Source organism: Etheostoma spectabile, chromosome 11, assembly GCF_008692095.1.
Source record: "Etheostoma spectabile isolate EspeVRDwgs_2016 chromosome 11, UIUC_Espe_1.0, whole genome shotgun sequence".
In the NCBI taxonomy this organism is placed as follows: Eukaryota; Metazoa; Chordata; class Actinopteri; order Perciformes; family Percidae; genus Etheostoma; species Etheostoma spectabile.
In genome coordinates, this window is record NC_045743.1 from 16,066,935 (window position 1) to 16,085,072 (window position 18,138).

Consider the following 18,138-nt stretch of genomic DNA (forward strand, 5'->3'; position numbering starts at 1 on the left):
CGCCCGAAAGTGCTCACAGGCTGGGTTGAGACCGTAAACACGGACAGGGGAAGAAAGCTTTAAAAGTTGATAGGGTATCCACAATCTCAACTTCAATTTTCATCCACCATTTTCTCCTCACCAATCTTCGTGAAGATGCCAGGTTTCACTGCTTGGCTTTCACACAAAAGATGCCGGCAGTCTGGTTCTTAACTACTCTGATTGTACTTTCTGCTGCTCACACAAAAACCATACCAGTTTTTAAGGAGATATACAAGGAGAGATAGTAAAATACACTTATACAAAAACCATGCAATATCGTTGTAGATTAAGTCACTCCAACGACCGTATCAAGACATTTGTCTTTGCAATATCCCATCATTTTATTTATCGTTACATCCCGAGGAAGTAGCCTTGCAATATGTAATGCAATTTTGCTGAAACAAAATGTTTTAACTCACCAGTAAGTGGTTAAGATAATATGATTTGTTTACCATTTTTTACCAGTTGTCCTCTAATAAATGTACAAAACCAAGGTGCCCACACATCCAAACCGAGGCCAATCGTTGCAATAGCATGACTAATATGAAACCAAGGCAGTGAATGGGTCGGTTGTAAATTTGAGAAAATGGCTGTTACGTCATTGATCAATGTGCCGCTGGGTCCGACAGCATTGACCTCTGTTAATGGAAAGTGAATTGCTCTGTTTAACTCAACAGGTCAGTATCGGCGTGCATTTAGTCCCCAGTTAACTCATAGATACTAAAACAAAATAATATGTAGTTAACCTGTAAAGAGGAAATGTAGAGGGAGCGCGTGATGTGGAGAGAATCATGTTTGACCTCAGTCTTAACTGTTTGAGCCTCTGTCCATAGCAACCAGCTGCAACCACAGAGCACAGACAGAGATTAGATCATACGCACACACACACACACACACACGATTTATCGTACACTACATATAGGCACTCTCCATGCAAGGTCTAAGTACTAACTGAATTTATTGTGCCTTTCTGTTGTATTTCAGGATCAAATTATTTACTGTAGCACACAACCTTCTCACCTGAATTATTGCTAAGAAACAAATTCAGGTTAAAATAACTAAATGTGAACATCTGAATGGAAGTGGATCGGACATCTTGTTTTTATCTTAGTTTTATCGCACCTTAGCGTACTATAAAGTTCAATGCAGTGGATATAAAGGTCATTTATTCAGGACGCACACATTTGTTTCATTTTCTCAAGAACTTTTTTTTTTGCGCGTATCGTCTCATGTACACGTAATCTCACATACACAAACCATCTCAGCTGTGAGTAATGTAAAAGTGATATAATGGTTTTTGTGGTCGCCGGGGAAACGATCCTTGAAATTGCAAAAAAAAATTCAAAATGAGTAGAGGAATGCTGTCATAAATATTGGAACAGCAAGCATAAGTTAAGTTGTGTGTGTGTGTGTGTGTGTGTGTGTGTGTGTGGTGTGGTGTGTGTGTGTGTGTGTGTGTGTGTGTGTGTGTGTGTGTGTTGGGGGGGGGGGGCTGTATATGTGTTTCTGCTGCTGTGTATGTTTGTACTCACATTGTGGTCCTCCTGTGTGTGTACGTGTGTGTGTGTGTGTGCGTGTGTGTGTGTGTGTGTGTGTGTGTGTGTGTGTGTGTGTGTTGTGTGGGGTGTGTGTTGGGGGGGGGGGGGGGGGGGGGGGGCTGTATATGAGTTTCTGCTGCTGGTATGTTTGTACACACATTGTGGTCCTGTGTGTGTGTGTGTTGTGGTGTGTGTGCATGCATGTGCCTTGTGTATAGCTACACCTATAAAAATAGTAATGGCTCATCATAATTTTAACCACACAGCACAGTCACTGGAAAACTCATTACCTTTGAATCAAAATGAGGTTTTTATACAGGGAAACAGATTTACTGTAAATTGGTTTATTGAAATAGCATTGCCATCATACTGTATTTCTCTGTGAAATAAGGCACTGGAGGTGTTTTAGAAGCTAGGAGGTGAAAAGGTGAATAGGTTTCACATGATGCACATGACAAACTGTGGAAGGGGACATAGACTTCTATTAATCAAATGGGAGCTTCCCTGTTGTGATGGTTTTAAGATACTTGGATCTGCATCCATTCAGATATCCATTTATTCATCTCTAGTCCTTTCCTCTATTCTCGTGTTTTTCTGTCATGTATTTTCTGCCTTTGTTCTTCAATTTTTTATTTCCCCCACCATATTAGGTTTCTCTATTCATATTGTATGTATTATACACATAATACAGCAACTTCAGCTAAAGTATCTCTTCTTTACTGTTACTTTTCTCTATTCATTTCATTATGTTATGCACAATGTATAATACACTAATCATTAATTCATTAAAGGAATACCCCTACTTATTGGGACTTTAGCTTATTTGCCATATCCCCCAGATATTTTTGGTCGATACAGATATGAATATTTGGTTATTTGAAAATCCGATATGCAATATATTGGCAATATATACTGTATTAATATAATAATAATCCAGAAATGAGTTAGTCCCCTAATTTAAGTTATTTGTAGGAAAATAATATGATAAATATATATTAAAAAATATATTAAATATATTAAAGTTCTGATAAATAATATTTATAAAAATACAAACTTAAGAAATGAAAATTAAAGTCCTTTGAACAAAAACACACTAACAAAAAAAGAAATGAATGTTGCCAACAGGGACGTTGTAGAGTGCCCTCTGGTGGACAAACTATGCAATGTCAACGTCAATGTTATTTTTTAAATATTCATTTATCAGAATCATTTATAATGACAAATAAATGATGTTTTTCTTTTTTTTAAATCAGCCATTATACATTCCGATACTGATAGATCGGGAAATGCCTAATATCGGCCGATAATATCGACCATATTTCATATATATTTTTTCATAATAATCATCCTCAGTTACATGTTCTGAGCAAAGACGATGGTTCTTGAAGGTGGCTACAGGTGTATTTGGATCTATATCCAGAGGAAGTAGCCATAGATTCAGCTGTCAGCGTTTTTGGTTGGAATTCTGTGTAACATCATGGTATTACCTGGTCTCCCCTGTTTATTGTTGCATCTCTTTACAATACAGAGAACACCCAGGAATGTAAACTATGCTTTTAGTTTCTACTCCAACTCCGAGCAAACTCCAGGCGAACTCTCAGGTCCGTAACCGGGCTTCTCAGATGCTGCGAGCAAACCACTCCGCCCAAGTAGCAGAAGTAGCAGTGCTTCGCTATTCTGAGAATATAGTCCCCAGTTAGTATGCGGTTAGAAGATGGCTGTGTCTCATGTGACCTTGTTATTTGTACACCCTGTGACTATACAAATCACAACATGTAAATAAGAAAATGTGGGTGTTATTTTGTCACTTATTGGGAGCAGTAGCTAGGAACCAGTTACCTCCAGGATCTTTGCTAGGCTAAGCTAATGCTGGGGGCCTCAGACAGAGTTACAGCACGCACAGAGATGAGAAGGGTATGTATCAACTTGTCTAACTCTGGGTGATACGGTGAATAAGCTAAAGTCCCAATAAGTCAGTGTGTTCCTTTAAGTAACTATTAATTAGAGTGTGTTTTTAATTTATTTGTGAAATTGGATACACTTTAGCAGTATTGCACAATTTTACTGGTTTGCATTCCCTTTACCCTGCACACCTCTGGCGCTCTGCACTTTGAAGACCAGCCTAGAGAGAAAATGAGAGAGAAAGAGAGATGATGCATAAGAAGAGGGTTGAGAGGGTGAAATGCAGAGAGAGGAGGAGAGTGGTTTGGTAATGCACATTCTCCTTTCTTCTTATTTCTCCTCTGTGTGCCTGTCTTTCATAGCGAGGATCAGTGAAGTGGCAGGTGGATAAAGAGAACACCTGCTCTCTTCATCTCTCTCTGCTTCTCTCCCTCTCTGTGTTTTTGCCTTTTTTTTCTCTCATTGCGCTCCCTCTCTTTTTTCTCAAGTCTCACCCATTTTGTCTCTCTCTCTCTCATCCCTGCTTCAGTTTTTGCAGTGATGCAGCCTGTCAAACATTTCATGCAAAAAAAAAAAAGGAAGCCGCAAATGGATCTCAAGCGCGTGTGTGGTGTGTGTGTGTGTGTGTGTGTTGTGTGTGTGTGGGTGTGTGTGTGGTGTGTGTGTGTGGTGTGTGTGTGTGTGTGTGTGGTGTGTGTGTGTGTGTGTGTGTGTGTGTGTGGTGTGGTTGCTGTGGTAGTGGGAGTTTAGAGAGGCACAACAGCAGGAAAGGATAGAGGGCTGGGTGGCTGTTATTTCCCTCTCTTATAATGCTATTCATTAGCCTTGTCTAATTAATTCAGTGCTCTCTCCTCCCTTAATTTACTGTACTTTCTTCCAGACCTCCCGCGCATTCTCCTTTCTTTTCCCTTAGTCTCCAGGGCAGTCCACTTGGCGCTCTCTCTCTCTCTCTCTCTTTCTCTATCTCTTTCTGTCTCTATTTATCTATCTGTCTATCCATTTTTCCCTTTTCTTTCAATTCATACAACATATTTATAACCATGCTACTGGTTTGAATCTAAGAATGGGAATGTTGATCAGTTAAACAACTATTTGATGGATTGATATGACATTTTTGGTCTGAAAAGGATGAATCCTACTGACCAATCTTTGTTCTTGCATCACCATCAGGGCCACATTTTATTTCATGGCCACAAGTGAGATTATTCCTAGCTGTACTCTGCATTTACTGCCAACTGGCAAATGGTAGCATTGTATAGTATGCAATCGTAGCCTACTTAAGTGGCCAATGTTTATACTTGCGCGCTGGTGTGTGTGTGTGTTTGTGTGTGTGTGTGTGTGTGTGTGTGTGTGTGTGTGTGTGTGTGTGTGTGTGTGTGTGTGTGTGTGTGTGTGTGTGTGTGTGTGTGTGTGTGTGTGTGTGTTTTGTGTGTGTGTGTGTGTGTGTGTGTGGTGTAGAGCGAGGGAGAAATGAGAGAGTGAAGGTGATTAGCTTCGGAGCGAGTACCGACTCTAGGATCATAATGAGAGAAAGTGTCTCCTCTGTGTCTTTTGACCAAGGTGGGAAATCTGTAGCAGATATAGATACAGATGTAGACGTGTAGGTACATTTTTTGAATTTTTTTTCAAGTGCATGTCAGGCTAATGCGTAGGTTTCGGTGTAGATTTGTGTCTTCACGTACATATACGTGCTGATTCCCAAATCCATACTACATACTACCTGTATGTACTTTACTAGTTTTTATAGTTTACAAGCACTAAACACAAAAAAATAACAAAGTAAAATGATTTTTTTCCTGAAAATGTAAACTGTTTTTCTCCACAACCTACACATTAATTTAATTTGCAGCTGTCAGCAGCTTTGCATGAAGTATGCATGCCAACTGAATCCATAGACTTAAAGCATGTTTATATTTAGTATGTACTGTAAAATGGAATTGGAGCAAGAAGTTAATTTCATTTAAGTTCATTTAAGTCTCAGCTCTCTTTAGCTTTTCATTAATCTCCATCTCTTTACCTATGCACTGCCTCCATTTTTTCATGCCTTTCTCTTTTTTTCTCTACAAATAACCTTCCTCTTTCTCTTCTCTCTCCATCCTCACTTTCCCACCCTTTCTCTCCCGCCCTACCTTCCTCACCACACCCTTTCTTACTTACACACTCCCTCTTCCGTCTGTCTTTCCTCTGCCCTGGCTTTCCTTTCTCTTGCAGTTCCTTGTTTCCTATTGTCTGGATTAATTTAAGTTTGCTGAGCAAGTATGAGGCTGCATCAGCTGTGTGTGTGTGTGTGTGTGTGTGTGCTTGCGTGCTTGCGTGCACGTTTCTTTGCACAGTATGTGTATGGGTGTGTGTTTAAGGAGAGAGAAGAATAACTTGTTTTTGCACTTTGCATTTCTACCCTGTTGCCAACCCCCATCATCAACCACCCTCTCTGTGGAGTTTATCCACATCTGTACTGCTATCAGTTCGTGGGGGTTTAGAGATGGATGGATGGTCTAGAGAGAGAGAGAGAGGGAGAGGAACTAAAGAGTATGAAACTAAGTTCAGACAAATTCACTTAGAAAAAAACACACAGGGAGCAGGGAGAAGGTCAGAGGAGGATTAATGGCTGTGCTCTGATAGATAAACTAATCAAACAAACAAACAAACAAACAAACACACACTTTAACACACACACACACACACACACACACACACACACATTAAAACACAGACAGAATGTAAAGCAGACACATGCTTGAATAATCCAGACGAGACACAGACATTGAGAGATTGAAAGAGAGGAAGAACCCCATAGAGATGAATGGCACAAAAAAGTTTTGACAAGCGTAAGCACACATGCACAAACACAGACACACAGACACACAGACAGAGCAGTCTGCAGTTTTGTTGACTTTGAATAGAGTGGCGGCATTCCCTTCTCTATGGGCTTCGTTCGCACACATGGATTAAGTCCTTGACAAAAAGTATTTTTAGCACAGTGAATGCATCCATGGAAAGTGATGTGTCGATCTAGGATAGCACTTTTCAAACTTTTCCCCAGGAGACCTATTTTCATTCTCAAGTTTTTATACTGGTCTTTGTCCGTGTTTGCACACCACATGTGCTTGCATGTGAGACCTTGCATAAAATTCTGTTGTCATGCTTTTGTTTTTTTTCTTCCTCTGTATTATAGTCCCATTCTCACTTCTACAATATGTCTCCACGTCAGGTTTTATGTCCTGGGTATATGAGAAAGGATTCATCAATGTTTTCACATCTGATTTGTGTGTTTTTCAGTAAATGTTAGCTTGTGTCACACATTTGTCCCTGGCTTGGTAATCATAATGCAGAGTGTATCTGGAAGCAAACAGAACAGATGTCAAAACTGCTCTCATTTACTGTGACATAACTTGTAGCTGTATTGCATTTTAGTGTACTGATATCTTGTTTTTCTCCCACTGATTGGATTTTGGTGTTGTGTATGTCTGTGTAGCCTGACTAGAACAGTGGAGCTCCTTGGAGAGGACAGTCCCCTGGGAATCCATGTGGTTCCTTACAGCTCATCACTCAGTGGACGGTGAGTTGTGTGCATTCAGACACACAAACACACACACACACACACACACTACCAACTACAGTATGTCGTTATATTCTCATAATCCTACTCTCCATTTGTAAGGAATTCTGGACCCTGGTGCTATAGTGCACAAACATTATATATAGACACACACACACACACACACACACACACACACACACACACACACACACAAAAAATAAAAACTGCACAGCTCTGCAGTGCTTTTCGTTGGGTTTGTGACAGTCAGACAGTGGATGGGGATTTCCTAAAGGAAAGCAGGATGTGCTTTTATGGCTGTTCACATGACTCACCTGACCTTGCCGATCTCCTCCTTAAATTCTTCACTTACTTCCCCCCCTCTATTCCCTTACTAAACACCTCCTCCATCTCTTTCCACCATTAACCATCATCCATTTGACCTCTTACCCTGGTTTAATCCTCTTGCTGCTGATGTTTTTTGAGTGGCAGTGTCATAGCCTCTGCTTTGTTAAAGGTGCTCTAAGCGATGGCACGTGTGTTTGTTGTCACATACAACACACTGTAAACAATTGCTCTCTCTGTAGACAGCCAATAACCGACAAGAAGGATTTGGGGGTGGAGGGGTTAGTGCGCGGAAGTACAGAAAGGAGGGGGAGGGGACGGGATGAGGAGGAGGGAGGGGCGAGCTAGTCTCGTTTTGTTTAAAAATACTTTGAATGTCAACAAGAATTAATGTCACCCAACATCGATTAGAGCACCTTTAAGATATGTTTTGATGACGCAACAGTTGACGTAAAGGACAGAAGGCACTAAAACAGTCTGCCAGTCTATACTACCATCAAAATTTGAATTGGTCCCTTTATCGTGTTTTAATCTACATGTCTGCTTGCCTTTATGTCTTGAACACGTGTGTGCTTGTCTTTGCCGTCTTTGTTACACCGAAAGAAATCCATAACGAGACACACACAGATTGTTAAGGGGTGGATATAAAATAGCCGTGCCTAAATATACCATATGGACAGTCACAGTGTGCTACCCCATCAGACACATCAGTCCTCTGGGACACACACTGAAAGTCTATAAGAAAGTGTCTGTCTGTATATATTTGTGCATGTGTGTAAGGTTTTGAAGCTGTGGAAGGGATGGGGACATACGTACATTAACCTCCCTTGCTCTCCATGCGCTCTCCTGTCAGGTCTCTTGGTCTGTACATCCGTGGGGTGGAGGAAGAGAGTCGCTCAAGAAAAGAGGGCTTGTTTCAAGAGGATGAGTGCATTGTCATGATCAACAACACCGACCTCTTGGACAAGACATTCAGCCAGTAAGTGCAACACTGTTTGTGTTGTTGTGTTGGGTCTAGGAGGTCAAAATATGTCTCTAGTTTAGTTTAATATCTACAAAAGCATGTCCCAAGGATATTACTGTAGACAACAGACTGAATATGGATGTATTAACAATATTTGTAATATATAATTTTTCAACATAGAATTTTCACATTTTGCTTTTCATTATTTTAGGTTAATGCAGAGATCTAGGTCCTAAAAAAAAAAAGACTTGCTTACATTTAGTGGGGTCTAGTCATGCAGGACATTTTGGTTTTATTTGTGGATGTTTTAATATATTTGTCTCCATATTTGATTTCTGTCTCCAATATATATTTCTGAGGTGGGTGAACCATTCGTTTAAAAGTAGAGTTAAGATTTGTAAGTATTTTTTTTCCGTTGGGCATTTTCCACCTTTATTCAGACAGGACAGCTGAAGACATAAAATGGGAGAGAGAGAGGGGGGGGGGAATGACGTGCAGCAAAGGGCCAAAGGTCTGAGTCAAACCTCGACATCTATAAATGGGCGCCCGCTCTACCAACTGATCTATCAGGGCTCCATTTTAAATGTGAATTTAAGCTTTCAGTTACATGAAAGTAAAATAAATCTAGATTTTAGTGTGTCCCCTACATAACAATATCAGCCCTAAGTGTATATTTTAGCCTATATGGTTAGATGCATTTCATGTCAAAACTTTTGAATTCCGTCCTGGCCTGTCTTTTTTTCCTGTTCTCCTGCTGTCTTCGCCTCTGTGTGTCTTGTTTCCCTTTCCATTGTCAGAGGGCTTACAGTATATCACTGTTGCACTGCCATCATAGAACAGCAGAAAGACACTTGGCAGATGTTTGGAGAGCGTTGCTTACAAATCCATCTATGTGTGTGTCTGTTAGAGCCGGCCTTTGTGTGTCTGCTCGTTCCCACTCCTTCCTCTAAGGAAAGATTTGTTTGAGATTAATTCTAGACCAGATGTCTCACAGTAGAGTTTGCTTACTGTAACACTGAAGCACCTGAAAAGAAGAACATTAATATGAGAGTATGTTAGGATCTAACAATGATTATAGAGCATTAAAATGGAAAAAGACACACCTGTAAAAACGATTGCCACAGATTACAAGAACTGATGCGGATGTTATAATGATCACAGCGCATTACAATGTCAATACAGTCTACACAATAGTCCTTGTCCAGCGTTCAAGTGTGGTAATAAGCTTATATGAGACATTTTATGCTTTGCTGTAGGTAAATGGATTATCACCGGAGGGGTTTGCACCTATTGTTCAAAGACAGAGTCCCAAGTGCACTCACTCACTCACTCACAAACACCAAACCAAGACACACCACACACACACACACTTACACTTACACGCACGCACGCACGCACGCGCACACGGACACACACACACACCCACACACACACACACACACACACACACACACACACACACACCACACACACACACACACACACACACACACACACACACTGCCAGTATTGTTCTGTCATGGCAGGTGTATTGAGGTGTGTAGCTTGGTCCAGTGAAGCATGTGTAAGTAGGCCACTGAAGTCCACTGATCCCTATGAGTAGCACACACCACACACACCACACACACACACACCACACACACACACACACACACACCACACACACACACACACACACACACACACACACACTCCTATTGTCCCAGCTTGGCAACTGTATTGATGTAGCCTGCTTGATTAGAATATCTCTTTACACAAATGTGCCTGCACACATTGTCCAATCAGGAACAATAATGATATCATCTGTGCACAATGGTCCCTACACACACATCTTTCAAATCTAGTTTCATTGTACTATATTGTAGTCTTTTTTTCAATGAAAATCACTACGAGTGTCATTCAGCAAGGTGTGACATGAGCACTTGCTTAGACATCCTAGTGTGTTTTATTGTGTAAAGTATGCAAAACCTGTCTGAATAGAATTTAAAAGAAATGACCACCCGTTCTAAAACGCTCACAAAAATGTGCAGTACAGATATTTGACATATACCAGTATAAGTTGATTTTCTGTTGTGATTCATTGATTTAGTTGGAAACCTCCCCACAATGCAATTTCATCACCATATTTTTGGCGCATTCACACTGCTCGCGTTTTTGACAGTGGGATTACATACAAAGTCAATATAAAGACGCAAATACACAAATTCAGAGTGCGGCGTAAATGTGTCTATTGTTGTATTAAAAGAGCAGATTCAATGTTAGCATAGCCCTGACCGACCTGAACTTAATTCCAAAAACAAGCATTTTAAAAGTTTTTTGCTTGTCGTAGCACTTAAACACAAATTATCATGATATAATCTTAGGATCAAACTAACGCGATCATGGCGATGCAAAGATTCACTTTGCCTCAGTCTGGATGCGCCATAAATTCATGTTATATTGATAAAAAATGTTAATATATTATTATTGCTATCTAATTTAATACAATGTGTGTATCCTTCATACTTTACTTTCTATTCATAGTCTCTAGTTACTGACATTTTATGATCATTATACATCTAATAATAATCTTGGTGGAAAATAATAGGAGTGTAATCTAATAGAGTTTAAATAAACTGGATTTTCTTTGTCGGTTATCTGAGGTGAATGATGATGTGTACCAATAGCTTGTGACACAACTGGTCCCCCTAATTTACTTAGCATAATCTGATATAAACTAATTATCTGCAAAATGATCTCTCTTATAGATCATGAGATTAAAAAGGCTTGCTGTACAGGTGTCATTGTTCTGCGTTGCATCTCCTTTTCTGTCCTGTCTTGTTGCTCACTGAAGATGAAGACACAGCAACAGAGACAGTGACCTACCAGAAGTAACCACTCACAAGTGGGCAAATGCATAGAAATCAACATATGAAAGACAGTATAAAGCAGAATTATGAATTACAAGTAAAACAAAGAGCATGTATTATAAATTATGAATAATTGTAAATTATTTAATAATACAGATGTATACATTTGATTTGGTTTCACTTTATCATCCAAATTGTCTTAAATTGGTCTTGCATCGTCACGTGACTACTTAACAAAGAAACAAATTTAGCTAGACAACAAAAAATATGTTACATAAGACATTTTGAATCAATTCCATTGCTTGCTCTAACATTCACTGCTTTGCCTGCACCTTAACACAAGTCCTAAAGATCCCATGGCATGAAAATTTCACTTTATAAGGTGTAAACCGAGCACTGGGTATCCTGCTCTGCTTTTGAGAAAATCCCAGATGGGATGTGATGAGGTCATAAGGGGCAAGGTTACCTCCCCTTTCTCTGCTTTGCCCGCCCAGAGAAGTTGGCCCACTCAAGAGACATCATGGCTTTCAAACAAACCAAGTGGCAGTTGTCCAAGCCCCCCCAAGCATAGTCTTTGAATTGACAATCACTTAAATTCAGTTTAGTTAAGAAATATGACCCTAAGATATGCCACAGTACGGTGCATTACAACTTTTTTAATTTGTCATTTGCAATCCAACTCATATCATGCATCCTTTATTGTTTTTCTCTTAATTGAGTTATATATTCTGTGATGATTACTTTGCTTGTCAGAGATTGATAACTACACACTGTATGTTATTGTGATTAACATATTAGTTTTAATGTTAAATGTGTGCCAGATGTAGTACACACATACACAAACTTTGCTTAAAACTATATCCGCTTGTTGACATAAACTTTCTCTACTGTTCCCTCTCTTCATTCTCTCTCTCCTCCTTTTCTCTTTCACCCTCCTAGAGCCCAGGAAGTGTTCCGTCAGGCAATGCGTTCCCCTGTTGTCCGCTTGGACGTAGTTCCCTCCGCTAACAGAGAACGCTATGAGAAGAGTCTGATTGGTCAGCTTTTTGGCAACAATGCCGGTCCCAACAGCAGCCCCCGAATCGCCAAGCGCAAAGAGCCACCTCCACCTGTCAAAGCCAAACCTGTGTTTAAGCCCTCTGAGAATCCGACCGTGCGATTGGCAGAAGAAGCTGCCACTTTGGAAGCCGCTGTAAGTGTAAGTAGCTCTGCTCTAAGTTGACCTGAGACATTTTTACTTTATGTCATCCTACTTTTATCTCATTATTTTGCAACTGCAAGAAACTGACTGAGTTCTAAGTCCTTCTCTGTTTCCCTGCTCTTGACACAGCTAAATAACACTTTCTACACTTTTTTTTTTTTAGAACATACACACATTAATTTCTCTGCAAGCCTTACCCTTCCAACAACTTGGAGGTTTTCATTTCAATTATTTGAAGGTATCAAATGGCAAGATTGTACAGTGGCTTGCATAAGACAACACACCCATGCTAAAGTTGATTAAAAAGAGGAATAAAACAACATCTTCTGGAAATTGATCTTAATGCCTTAATAAAAAAAAAAAAAAAATCCAACCTTTAAGGACACCAATTTTCTTTGTGAATGAATAATGAATTGTAAATAAATAAATGTTCATCCTTAAAATACAGGGCGCATAAGTATACACACACCCCTGTGTTAAATTCCCATAGAGGCAGGCAGAAGGCCAGTTCTTTCATGGATCCAGGATACTATGCATCCTGATAAAGTTCCCTTGGCCTTTGGAATTAAAATAGCCCCCCCACGTCCTCACATACCCTACACCATACCTAGAGATTGGTATGGTGTTATTTCAGTTAGCTTAATAGCTGGTTGGATTTGCATCGAGAGATGATCTTATGTAAACCTCCCCATGCCAATCTCTAGGTATGGTGAAGGGTGTGTGAGGATGTGGGGGGGCTATTTTAATTCCAAAGGCCAAGGGAACTTTATCAGGATGCATAGTATCCTGGATCCATGAAATAACTGGCCTTTAAAAGTAAAAATCTGCCTGCCTCTATAGGAATTTAACATAAGGGTGTCTATACTCATGCCCCCTGTATTTTAAGGAAGAAGATTTACTTATTTACAATACATTATTCATTAACAAAGAAAATTGGTGTCCTTAAAAGGTTCGGTTTTCCTAAATTTTTTGAATTAAAGCTGCAGTAGGGAGTTCTGAGAAAACGTGGACTTAGCCTAAAAATTTGAACAAGCACACCTTACAGGTCCCTCCCCCTTGCTCTCTGCTGCGCCACAGCTCCTCCCCCACAGCGGGGCCTGCCGTGAACGCGCAGGCTAGTAAGCAGGGCCACCGATGCTTTCCACATCCTCATGGACAATACAGGGGATTTAATCTGAGGAGGGTATAGCTTATGTAAACAATTTGCTTATATAAATTATTTATATTTTGTAAATTTTTTTCAATAAAAGGGTTTAAAATGATTTTTCATGTAATCGCTCATTTGTGAGAACAAAAGTAGCACGTTACACAGTACATTACTGAATTACCTTTTGGATCAATTTAAAACCGTAAACTTTCAGTAGGAATGATGAATGACTGAGGAAGCTCAATGAGCCAAGGAATAATAACATCTTAGAAATATGTAGGTTTTATTAGAATATGGGTAAAATAAATCAGCTTTTTTTGCAAAGTACTCCTGCACAAGGAAATACTGACATTTTGAGTTGGACTGAAAGACGATTCCTTCACGTGCCTGTGTCCGGGGCCATGTCTGACCTGTTGAAGGAGCACAAAGAATTTGTGTCAGACATTTGATTTACAAATTACACCCTGAGGGGAAAGAAAACATGTTTAAAAATAATCAAAGTAGAAGTCTGCCTTGCCAAACGTTGACAGGGACAGCGCACAATTAAAGTAGTTAACCATAGCTACATTTATTGTGATCGACAAAAACACCTTTTGGCTTGCTAAATGTAGGCATCGAAAATAATTACTTATACTGAGGGTGGAGGAGTTAGCAGGTAAAGTTAATCTTCACCTGCTACAACATTTCTGCCGTGCCACAAGCTACGGAGTAAACTGAGATTTGCGCTATCACCAGTGTACTGAAAGTGTACTGTAACCATCGATATCTTAGTTGTGTAGTTCTTAAAAAATGAAACAAATCCAGCAGGGATACTTACATGTCAAGCAGAAATGTGGCTAACGCTAGCTCAGAATCCGTGTTGAATCCTTCCAGTAGGCGTAGCTCCCTCCACCTTTGAAAAGCCGCTTCGATGTTGACCCTCGTTTTATTTCGGGCTCGGTTAATTCTTTCTTTTTAGCTCGCTTTTCGTCATCGGTCTTCTTCTGTTAGCCCGTCTTTGTTTTCCGAGCAGGTGTCACTCGAGAATTGGCAGTTTTCCTGAAAAGTTGTGTTTCTCCGCGATTAGCACAGCTGCAGTGCACTAGCAATCTTGAGCTCGAACGGCGGTACGCGCTGTGCGGGGAGGGGTATGAGCAGCGCGTACACGAGAGTGATTGACACTGCTAAGACAGTCCTCCTCGCTCTGATTGGCTGTTTCTGACCGGGAGCGTGTATTTCTGCAAGTGGCAGCAGGAGCACAGGGAGGAGCAGCAGGAGCTTGATTTTTTCACAGATTATCTGTCTCATGTTCTGCTGTCAGGACATAGTGACAGTTTTAACAAATATGTAAAAAAACATTTTACAAAAGTTACCTACTGAAGCTTTAAGGCTTTAAGATCAATTTTCCAAAAGATGTTTTTTTATTCTTCTTTTTAATTGACCTTAGCATGGGTGTGTAAATTTATGCAAGCCACTCTATGCCCTTGGTCCAAAATATTTGACGCAGGAATTACTTTCAACCTTTTCACACTTTCCAATACTGTTACTCTTTGAATTCTGTCAGGATATGTTGATTTTGTAGAAACTGTATCAATCCCACATTATTTTTGTTGATTCCCACCTCTTTCTTAGAACTATTATAATCCAAGCTTATGTAATTGTGCCTTTAACATCACCATGGTGACATGGCTGACATTTGAAAAACAGCTGGCACAGAGGCAACAGTTACTTAGCAACAGCTGATTATCACCTTATTTTATTAAAAAACAAATCTGTTTATCTGTGATTCCATAATAACGACATTTGGAACACAGTTCCATAAACTTCTGGCAGGGCTCTACATAATGTATTTCTTGTGGTTCCTTACATTGGCACAGTACAGCATAAATGACATTATACAATATTTCATTGTCACTTCTAATCAAGCGTGTTTGTATTATTTTCAGACACATTCAATTTTTCTGTTTAAATGGATTTTTTGGCAGGACTGTAGGAATTTGCAAATTTTAAGATAAGACTTGGAAAACTAATATAAACCGACTTCTTACAGACAGCTTTTATTTTACCTTGTCACAATTCAGTATTAGCTAAACTAGCACGCTGTGGCCATGTAAAAGATAACATCAACGGATGAGTGTGACAGAGCAGATTAAAATATCACTTTCTACATGAACATGTTTCGACTTGTTGAACAGGTGTGTTGATGTGTGTGATGGCTTTTTACTGGCAAAAGAGTAGTTGTCTCCCTGTTGCCTCTCTGATCTGCTGTCCGCTGTCTTCCTCCGTGTCTGTTGTGGTGTCTGTGTGTGTGTGTTGTGTGTGTGTGTGTGTGTGTGTGTTGTGTGTGTTGTGTGTGTGTGTGTGTGTGTGTGTGTGTGTGTGTGTGGTGTGTGTGTGTGTGTTGTGTGTGTGGAGGAGCTTAGCCCCCGATGGAGCATGGGAGAGGAGAGGCTACAGTGTGAATATAAATACTACAGTTTTAGCCCTAGGCCCGTTTAATGCAATGTCCAATAAGTGGATAACATTGACAATGAATTATTGGTTGTCACTTGTGTTTAATAGGCCATTACTTTGCTTTGGCAAATATCAACTCACTCTTATCAATAAAAGACCTCAAATCTATAGAAATTATGCAAGTAGAATGTAACAAAAATGTAAAGGGTGCATTTTAAGTGTTAAGATGCTGTGGACATTTTCTCTTGGAGCCTTATTTTTTAATGCGTTTCAGTGCTTTAAAATGTACTTAAAGGCTCTACATTCTCCACCTAGACACCCAAGGGGAGGAGTGAGAGCCCCCTTCATAAGAAAAGTCCTGCCCTTTCCAGCTTGGTGACCAGTAAGAGTGTAGGACGAAGACTGAGGATCGATCTAAAGAAAGGTGAGGCATACCTGGCTTCTTATGCAGAGTCAGGCGTCTTTCTATAGAGGTCTCTGGTCAGCATTCTTCTGGGATGTTACTTACAGTACTACATAATTATGAGTGGAAATATTTCAGAAGACTCACAACTGTCTTATATTTGATCTATTGATGCAGTTCCTTGTCCTTTGAATACACTGTTTCAAAAAGTTGAGTTATCTTTAAAATAAATATGCATATTCTTTTCCCTCTGTGTGCAAGTAATAACTATTTTATTGTCATGTGGATTGCCTAGGGTGTCAAAAATGCCCTACCTTAATGTTAATGCTGTAAATCAGTAGCCTTGTTTCAGATTCAGAGATTCAGGGAAAACTAAAGAAAGTGTTACTGTTATTATCTCTATATAATTGTTTTACTTTTTTTTAATTCCACATTCATTTGATAATTTTCCGAGTGGACAGTATTAACCCTCTTTATTTCTTGCCGTTTTGTGAATGTATACACTATAATTGACCCTCTTTATTTCTCCTGCTGTTTGCCCAGCACTGTGCTTAGTTCTATAAAGCTTCCTTTCTCTGCTCTCTGGCAGACTCTCCTTCCTCTCACTCTTCCTCTCTCCATCTTCCTCATTCCCTCTCTTCAGGGTCTATTAAGTCTTTATTGATCTGTTCATTTCTGCTGATATGAATTCATACTGGACCAAACTGCTGACTTGGCTCTGCTAAAGAGACCAGACTAAATGAGGTTTATAAAACACACAACAAGTCTATCTGTCTGTGTGAGGTTGTTTTGTGTGTGTGTGTGTGTGTGTTGTGTGTGTGTGTGTGTGTGTGTGTTGTGTGTGTGGTGTGTGTGTGTGTGTGTGTGTGTGTGGTGTGTGTGTGAACACGTGTTTTTCACTGACTACTATTTTAATCTTCATAACATCTCTTTCCAGAACATTCACTCCCTATTTCTTCTGTGTGGCATTAATTCCTCTTACTTTTTCCCTGTCTCTTCCTCATTTTCTTTTCCTCCTGTCTGCCCCACACCTGAACCTATTTGAAAAACCTTGACACCCCGCAGATCTTGGAGCACCTGCTGTAGCTAAAGGGTTTAAAGCCACACACACACACACACACACACAGACACACACAGACACTTTCTCCAAAGGCTTTAAGTTATCGCACTACAATATGTAGTCAGGAGCTGAGTCAACAACACTGTGTTAAGGTTCTCAGGAGTTGTTTTGTGTGTGTGTGTGTGTGTCTGTGTGTGTGTGTGTGTGTGTGTGGTGTGTGGTGTGTGTGTGTGTGTGTGTGTGTGTGAGAGGACAGATTTATTACTCTCAAAGCCTGTAGAGGACAAATATAGTGACAGGGAGTATACAGTGTGTCGAGAAGCTCTGGGGTGTTACTATTGCACCTCACCTTACTATTCTCTCACATTTCTTTGCGTGTGTGTTTGTATATCTGAATGTGTGTCTAGGCACAGAAGGTCTTGGTTTTACTGTAGTAACCAGAGATGCTTCAGTCCACGGTCCTGGTCCTATTCTAGTCAAAAACATTCTGGCACGTGGAGCCGCTGTCAAAGATGGACGCCTGCAGTCTGGAGACCGCATACTTGAGGTACAGGGCAGCTGACTGTTATAAGGCTCATGCAGTCATCTCACAAAAGGACACATGCTTGTGTTGTTATGTATGTAATGTACCGTGTAAATTAATCTGGCATTATGTATTTCAATATGTAATATGTCGAATATGTAATGGAGCCAAGGAAAAAATGACAGTTATGCTGATAATGGTGGTGTTTTTTGTG

General features: G+C 40.0%; 1 protein-coding gene across 4 annotated transcripts in view; it reads left to right on the forward strand.

Annotated features, from left to right (window-relative positions):
- The window catches only part of pard3bb (par-3 family cell polarity regulator beta b), a 217,349-nt gene that overhangs the window by 66,848 nt on the left and 132,363 nt on the right, over positions 1–18,138 (forward strand). For 3 of the 4 annotated variants that reach the window (XM_032529554.1, XM_032529555.1, XM_032529557.1), the window contains exons 6-10: positions 6,937–7,020; positions 8,198–8,323; positions 12,097–12,355; positions 16,254–16,362; positions 17,809–17,948. In XM_032529554.1, the coding sequence (XP_032385445.1) occupies positions 6,937–7,020; positions 8,198–8,323; positions 12,097–12,355; positions 16,254–16,362; positions 17,809–17,948 (718 nt within the window). The remainder of the gene's footprint in view (positions 1–6,936; positions 7,021–8,197; positions 8,324–12,096; positions 12,356–16,253; positions 16,363–17,808; positions 17,949–18,138) is intronic. The other variant, XM_032529556.1, reaches the window with a different exon arrangement.